This window comes from Pelodiscus sinensis, chromosome 23, assembly GCF_049634645.1.
Source record: "Pelodiscus sinensis isolate JC-2024 chromosome 23, ASM4963464v1, whole genome shotgun sequence".
NCBI classification, from domain to species: domain Eukaryota; kingdom Metazoa; phylum Chordata; order Testudines; family Trionychidae; genus Pelodiscus; species Pelodiscus sinensis.
In genome coordinates, this window is record NC_134733.1 from 6737213 (window position 1) to 6745700 (window position 8488).

Below are 8488 nucleotides of genomic sequence, written 5' to 3' on the forward strand. Positions count from 1 at the left end.
CCCCGCGCCCGGGCATTGACCTTTCTGATTGATTCAAACAAACACCACCGCCCAACTCTTAGCCCACGCTTTGTCCTGAGCTTGGCTAGTCTTCAGGGGGGGGGTTCCAAGATGGAGGCGTGGATGGATTGACAGACAGACTCTGTCTCGATGGAAGACTTGGGGAACCCCACGATCCCATCAGTCCATTTTTCATCAGGCAGACACCCACAGCATGAGAACGCTGTCATGACTGGCACTGATTGGCACCCTTGTGGTCAGCAGGTAGGATAAGGACTGGCTGGGTCAAGAAGCTGGGTTTTCCTCACAGCAGGCTGGGGTGTGCCTCCAGAGTCAGGTTCACTGGCTGGGCAGCTTGTAGGGAAACTCTTCAAAGCGCTGTGCCCTGTGTGGGTAAACAGGTGACTTCACTGCCCAGGCCTGTCTATCCTGCTTCTGTTCCACTCCCTTCTCATCCTGAGAGCACCTCCTCCGCTCCCGGCAGTGGCCAAGATGTCCTCCCCTTTGTCCAAGAGGAGGGAGAAGGAGGGAGGTCGGTCCTCTGCAACGGTGTGGTGTTTTCCAGCCCCTCGTCCAGGCATGCCTCTAGGCAGGGCTCCGATAGGTGGTATCCACTGTCTCCTCGGTGGTTCTCTTCTTGGCATCCCCACCTGGCTTTCTGGATTTGAACCTGTGACCTACCTGGCATGTTCATTCTTCGTCCCCAGGAATTGGTCACGTTCCTGTTCCTGGCCGCTGCCTCACCTGAGGAGGATGGGGAGACTCGAACATAAGAACGGCCGTACTGATTCAGACCAAAGGTCCATCTAGCCCAGTATCTTGTCTGCCGACAGTGGCCAGCACCAGGTGCCCCAGAGGGGGTGGACCGAAGACAATGATCAAGCAATTTGTCTCCTGCCATCCTTCTCCAGCCTCTGACAAACAGAGGCCAGGGACACCATTTCTATCCCCTGGCTAATAGCCTTTTATGGACCTAACCTCCATGAAATTATCTAGCTTCTCTTTAAACTCTGTTATAGTCCTAGTCTTCACAGCCTCCTCTGGCAAGGAGTTCCACACGCTGACTACACGCTGTGTGAAGAAGAACTTTCTTTTATTAGTTTTAAACCTGCTACCCATTAATTTCATTTGGTGTCCTCTAGTTCTTCTATTATGGGAACTAATAAATAACTTTTCTTTATCCGCCCTCTCCACACCACTCATGATTTTATAGACCTCTATCATATCCCCCCTCAGTCTCCTCTTTTCTAAACTGAAAAGTCCCAGTCACTTTAACCTCTCCTCATATGGGACCCGTTCCAAACCCCTAATCATTTTAGTTGCCCTTTTCTGAACCCTTTCCAAGGCCAAAATATCTTTTTTGAGGTGACTTGCTTTCTTTTTGAGGACTCCTCCCACTATCCCGGGATTGTAAATAGCCTCCCCAGCTCCAATGTTCCTGAGAAGCTGAAAACAAGCAGACAATTTTCATTGTCTTCAAAGGCGCAGAGAAAAGTTGTGGGCTGGCGTGGGAAGCTATTTTTACACACACACACACCCCTCCCCTTTTGCCTTTCAACTTCCTGGTATTTTTTCTAAGCCTCTCTGTTTACCCAGCTAATATAGCCAGCTCTGTATCACTTGCCGTCTGTTGCCTGGCATGCACATTTTCACCTGAGCCCAGCCCAGCCCACCTTGCTCAAATATGCAAAGCTGCTATGGAAAGCAGACACTGGGTGTTCCAGATGCCAGCTGGAAGCCGGGGCCAGTCTACCTAGTGCAGGTGAAAGTCACCTTGTCCCTAACTCCTCCAGGGAGCTCAGAGAGGCCTGCTTTGCCTTAAGCGAGTCCCCACCTGTCAATTATTAGTCAGATTCTTCACATTCCTGCCTGCTGGCCTGTGATGGAAACATGCCCAACGGGGCTGAAGTCAGCCGGGACTGGCAGACGGACATGCAGCTCGCTGGGAAGTTGGCGCTTTCCGCGGTGGCTCTGCTCCTCCTGACTGCGGCGTATCGATTCTATAAGGCCCGACCATCCAGCAGCCTAGAGGGAAGTGAGCTCATGGAAGCTGACAATGCCATGGGGCAGAGAGAAAAGGCTGCATCCGGAAGGGGAGGTGCAGAAGAAACCCCACAGGGATTCAGGCACAGGCAAGTCAATAGCTGTGGGGCGAGGCCAGGCAGCGGCCAAGTGAATCAAAGGGCGCACCTGGGTGGGACGGCGGTGGTGGGAACAAAGGGCCCGCAAAGCTCCCCTCCCCAGGGGGATGAAAGGCTGCCGAATGGGGCGGAGAAAGAGAAGGGAAAGGAGGCTTATCTGCTGGGCTCGCAATCCCAGCCACACAAAAAGCCTCCTGTTTCAGATGGAAAGGGGCAGAGTCCAGGTGTAATCCTGAGCGCGGGACCGGTGGCTGCAGCATACGGCACAGACCAGGAGACGCCGGAGGCAGGAACAGGTGCAGGGGGTAAGCAGGACCTTGCTGGTCTGGCAAGCAAAGCTGATGGCAGCAGTGGGGCCAGCCAGGACGTAGCCTCGCAGCAACCTGGGGTTTGCCTCAGCCCCCAGCACAACCCTTGTGGCGCCAGACTGGGAAATGCTGCTGAGCTCACAGCAGCTGGCAGATCCATTCCAAACCCCGCGGAGGAGGAAGCAGGAGCCATGAATGAGCGTTTGGCCTGGAAGCAAACGGCCTGGCCTGGCCAGGAGAGGATTCAGACCCTGCAGGCTAAATCAGACATGGGCTTAGCAATCAACCAAAGCAATAATGGCTCTGAGGCCTCCTACACTTTCTCCTCCTTTGCGAAGATCCAGGTGGAGGAGAACTATATTCAAGAGAGGCGGCCCCGGGAAGACGAGGCGTGGCCGCCCGCACCCTCTGTAACTAGCCTGCGCGGGAAAGTCTATGACTACTACATCCAGTCCACCTCCCAGTCCGTGTCGAAGGAGCGGCCCCGCTCGTACTCCGGCTCACTCCACTACCCCGACACGACCCAGACGGAGCTACGGGATGAGGAGACGTGGCCGCCCCTGTCGATGCCCCACCAGCCAGCCAGTGAGTCGGTGGTGGGAGATGAAGGCAGGGTGTCCTCAGCAGCAAACACCCCCCCTCTCTCTCCCAGTCTCCTGCCTTTCAGACACCCCCCGGAGAGCGGGGAGCTTGCCGACGGGGGGGCTGCCTCTGAGCCGGGCAGCTCCTTCTCACAGGCAGCTGAACCAGACCGCAGGTTCGGCAGGAAAGGGAGTTTCCACCAAATTGCAGATCATCCCGAATTTCAGGTGCAGATGGAGGGGTTCGGGGCTTTGACACCAGCCAGCAGAAGCTCTGATTCAAGTAGTCCCCCTGCCAGCCCTTTCCGCTTGGGCGCCATTGTTCCTGGAGTGGAGTCTTTTCCCAGCCTCCAGCCTGATGCAAACAACCAACCCAGGCTGGAACTGGTTGCTGGTGCCAACTTCTTCAAAGTCCCAGTAAGTTTGCAATCTGCCATGGACGTCCACCTGGACTTGGGCAACTGCTACGACGTTCTGTGCCTGGCCAAGAAGCAGAGACTGGACAGTCTCCAGGAGGCAGCCTATAAGGTCATGAGTGACAACTACCTCCAGGTCCTCAAGACCCAGTCTATCTACGGGCGCCTCAATGCCAGGGAGCGGGAGCTGATCCTGCAGAGGAGGATGCAGGGCAGGAAGTACGTCACCGTGGCAGACGTCAGCACACAGGAGTGTAATTTGCACACCAGCAGGCTCTGTTACTATGACGACGAAGGTGATGTCTGGCACCATCTGTCCCATATGCCCATGGAGACGGTGTCTAGGGGCTGTGCCGTCTGCAGCATGTTCAATTACCTCTTCGTGGTGGCCGGCTGCGAAGGGCTGGGCCGGCACCAAAAATCTTCCAACAGGGTCTTCTGTTATAACCCGCTGACCAATATCTGGCAGGAGATCTGCCCGCTCAACCAGGCCAGGCCTCACTGCAAGCTTGTAGCCTTGGATGGGTACCTCTATGCCATCGGGGGAGAGTGCCTCTATACCGTGGAGAGGTATGACCCCCGCCACGACCGGTGGACCTTCATCGCGCCGCTGCCCAACGATACCTTTGCCGTGGCCCACACCGCGACGGTGTGTGACGGGGAGATTTACGTGACGGGGGGCACGCTGCGCTACATGCTGCTGCGGTACGTCAGCCGCTCGGACAGCTGGAAGGTCAGCCTCACCAGCGGGAGCAAGGACAGGACCACGGACATGGTCACCGCCGGGGGATTCATCTACCGCTTCGACCTCAACCGCAGCATGGGCATCAGCGTCCACCGCTGCAGCCCGAAAGCTAAACTCTGGTACGAGTGCGCCACCCGACGCATGCCCTACCCGGCCTGCTTCCAGTGTGCCGTCGTGGAGAACCTGGTCTACTGCATCAGCCGCCAGTTCCACCTCCGGTTCCTGGCCGACTACATCTCGCCGCGATTCGGAATCAAGGAGTTACAGCTTTTCCCTTCCGCCAAAGGGACCCTCTTCCCTGTCGTCCTGGTGCTGCCTGACAGAGACACAGTGCAAACGAGGGTCTGACAGGAAGCTCAAAACCCCATCTCTGATTCTTCTCCTCTGGTCCTATGCTCCAGGGCCAAAGGCAGCTCCCAGCACCTGCACCACAGAACTCAGAGCCTGCTCAGAGCCAGGAGATCCAGTTGCAAGGTTCTATTCAGCCCGTGATAGAGATGATCCAACTATGGCATTTGAAGCCACACTGGGTGGAAGGTGCTCTTATCTGTAGTTCAAGCCCCTCTCTACTTAAAAAGTAGCCTGTGGCCTTTCATCCTTGCAGGGCAGGGCGGGAGAAAGCTGGCTAATTATATTTCCATAGCTGGCAAATGCCTCTCGCTGGCAGTTCCACAGATATTGCAAATAGTCGGTTGGGTGGGTGCATTTTTGGGGGGGAGGGAAATATTTTTTGGACCGGAAAATATTTAAATGCATGTAAATTTAGGTGCGGCTTAAAAGCAGGCCTCAGGCTCCCGGGAAGTCGCGAAAGTAAAGTTGCATCCGAAAGGCAACAGAAAAAAACAATGCAAAGGGAACTCACTCCTGGGAGGTTTATAGAGCGTGAAGGCGGAGAGGGGGAGACCGAGAGGCCTCCAGATTGTGTTGTGATTGACACTGGTGCAATCCTAGGATGGCTGTAAGGCAGAGCAGGGTCACAGGCAATGCAGCCAGCTGAACTGCACCCACCACCCCCGCAGGCAGGCCAGGGCTGAGCCACACTTGCAGGGCATCAAGGGGGGGAGCGTTGTTGATGCCTGGGCCATGCCCTTTCAGTGAGCAAAGGGACCAATTCATCCTCCAGGCCTGGCATGCTCCAACAGCCCACGAAGATGCTAAAGGGCTAGAGAACAGGGACGCTTCCCAAAATAGCCCCATGTCCCAGCCCACACCCAATGTGGTTGCAGTTTCCATGGCAAACACTAGTGAGGAGAACTTGGCCCTCGCTACCGAGCCCAGCCCCGAGATCAGCTGCTTGCTCGGCCTGGCTCCGTGGCCCTTTTGCACTGGCTACACAAAACAGCCACCACTTTCCTTAGAGCTTCCTGTGTCCTTCCCCCTCCCACTCACAAACGCACCTGGTACCTGGGGCATTCGGAGCATTTGAGGAGTGGCTGGGGATGGAGAGGGGTGTGAGCGGAGTAAGTTTCTGCCTTGGGGACTCTCTGCTTGGCATAATGGGTATAAGGCAGCGGGAGGAAAGTTAAGAATCCACCAGCAAGCACGTGGGTCCAAGCAAACCCCTGGCAGCCACACGACTTATGCCCCCCCTCCACACACACACACACACACACACACACAAAACCCTTCTTAGTCTCTGTGCATCTCTCTCCTGCTGCATTATTATTGAACTGTCTTTCCATTGCAGTAGCACCCAGAGTCTCCAACCTGATGTACAGCCACATAAGGTCGGCTGTCATGCTTTGGTCAAGTCACTTTACTGCTCCGTGCCTCAGTTTCCCCATCTGTAAAAGCAGGATAGTGACACCTAGTGACCTTACACAGCATCGCTGAGCTAGTTCCATTTAAGTCAGTGAAGAATGTGAAACTCCTTCCCTGCAAGATGCTATCTATTTATTGATCTTAGGGATGTCCACAGCCCCTCCTGCCTCGTTATCTCAGTGCTACAGCAGTACAAATGTTTGTATTGAATAAAAGTAACCAAGATCAAGTGTTGTGCATCTTTTAAAATCTATCATTGGACGACCAGAAAAGAACAGAACAGTAACAATATTCTGAAGTGAGTTAGCAAATTAATACAAGAATGCTTTTGCAAAGAGTTTTAATAGGAACAACTGCCTTAAGATCTGATCCTGCAAATGCAGCCAGTGCAGCCGTCTATCGGTCAAGCAGATGCTATGCCAATTGTCTCAGCTCTGACTGGATTCAGGGCAAAGGGGATTGTATAAATTTGCGTCTGCTTTGGAAGGAGGCACTGCGAGGTAAAATCCTTTAACAAGATCCAATTGTTCCTTAAATGATGGTTAGGACCAAGGAAAAGAAACTTGAGGAGTAAAATGTAAAGGTTTGAAAATGATCAGTTATGGAGGAGGAGAAAAAGGGACTGATGGTATTGCAGAGATCAAGGTCCAAGCCAAAGTCCACTGAAGTCAACTGCGAGCACCTGCCTCCCAGAAGAGGAAGACAGATTTGTGAGAGCTTCGCTCAACCTATCTGACTAAAAATAGCAGAGTGGATGATACAGCTCCAGCTGAGGTTTGTTGAACCCCTCAAATCTAAGTCTGCTTGTCCCCCAGGGTGGCTATCCTGAGCCATTGCTGGATCTAAAAAAAAAAAAAAAAAAAAATCAGGGGTAGGGGTCATTCTGAGTCAATCTAAAGACAATTTGTTTTTGAAATTTTCATCAAAACAAAAAGAAAAAATTTATTTGGGGGGGTCAACCAAAATATTTCATTCAGCCCCCAATGAAATCTTTCCAGTTTGAGCCTTTTCAAACTTTAAAAAAAAAAATTAATTAAATGGAAGGAAATGTCTAAACTAAAAATCACTTCACTTTAAAAAAAATCATTTTGAAAATGGCCCAACAAAATATTTGGGTTTTTTTGGGGACATTTGGCCTACACAATTCAACAAAATTGCCAGTCTTTTGCAACATGTTTTGGCATTGCTGAATCTGCCTTTTTTGCAAAAAAACCCAACAATCCCCCCTCCCCAAAGCAAAACACCCCCCACAACGTTTGACCAATAATATCATCCTGCTCTAGTTAATAGCTCATGACCCTGGACTAATGCAAACAAATGTGATAGAATCAATGTGGGTTCTTAATTCTGTGTGAGGTTTTGTGGGTCCAGCTGAATGGCTCAGACAGGCCTAGTGTGAACCCAAGTGTCCTTGCCAAAATTTCAAGTTGGGTTATACAATTGTGTCTCCCTAAACTTTTCTCTAGTTGTATAAATCTAGAGGGGGTAAGACTAGGTGATCATAATGGTCCCTTCTGACCTTAAAGTCTATGAGTCTATGAGTCTAAATCATTCTCCATTATTCTCCTTCTGAAACTACTATGCAGCATTGCTATGGGCTGTCAAACAGCTGCCACAACCGTTCAGGCTATGTCTAGACTACAGAGTATTGTTGGAAAAATGGCCGACAAAACGGCAAGTGCATTCTTTCGACAGTAAATCGAAAGAGCAGAGAGCTTTTTTTGCAATTGGTAATCCTCATTCTACGAGGAAGAAGCCTTTCTGCGAAAGAGCTCTTTTGCAAAAAGGCGTGTGTGGACGGGGAAGAGGGAGTTTTTTCGGAAGAAGAGAGACGAGGAAAAAGCACAGGTGCCCTGGTGGCCACTCCATCCACAGTAATCACAGCTTGCATTCGAGAGAGTGTCCAGGCAATCTGGACGCTATCTTTTGAAAAAGTGCATCGCTTTTTCAATGTGCTTTTGCAGTGTGGACACACTCTTGCGCAAGATGTTTTTTCAGAAGCTCTCTTCCAAAAAAAAGCTTCTTGTGCAAGAAGCCTGTAGTCTAGGCATAGCCTCAGAGGTGGCTGCATTTCCATGGTGAGGAAGGATCTCTGGTTCATAATGGAGGGAGTATTGAGGATTACTTAAAGTTTATAAAGTGCTTAGTGATAAAAAATAATAAGTTGGTGCCGCAGAGGCACAAAGTATGATTATGCATTACTTGCTTTTGACATCAGTATATTTGACCCAAGGTTAATGTTCTTTAAAGGTACATTTTGTGGGTGTGAATGTAGAAATAGCCTTGATGTAGCTTTTAATTTTTAAACTCATGCATCTCAATTTTACACAGATTATTACACTGTGTAATCACATGCCCTATTATGGTATCCTTATTACTGTAAATGCCCCAAATTGCATAATTAAGATACATAACCTGCCATAATCATTAATGGACTTTGCATCCTGGGTGTTTCAAAATATAGTTTTGTCAAAACACCAAAAGCAATTAATTAGGAGTGACTAAGTTTTTAATTTGCAGGGAAGTCTAGTGTTTT

The 8488-nt window shown here is 51.0% G+C and overlaps 1 protein-coding gene across 1 annotated transcript; it reads left to right on the forward strand.

Moving 5' to 3' along the window:
• Window positions 1-1104: 1104 nt before the first annotated feature.
• KLHDC7A (kelch domain containing 7A) lies at window positions 1105-6181 on the forward strand. The gene has a single exon (XM_006139630.4). It carries the CDS (start codon window positions 1891-1893, stop codon window positions 4537-4539), a length of 2649 nt encoding a protein of 882 aa, XP_006139692.2. The 5' UTR covers window positions 1105-1890; the 3' UTR covers window positions 4540-6181.
• Window positions 6182-8488: the final 2307 nt, after the last annotated feature.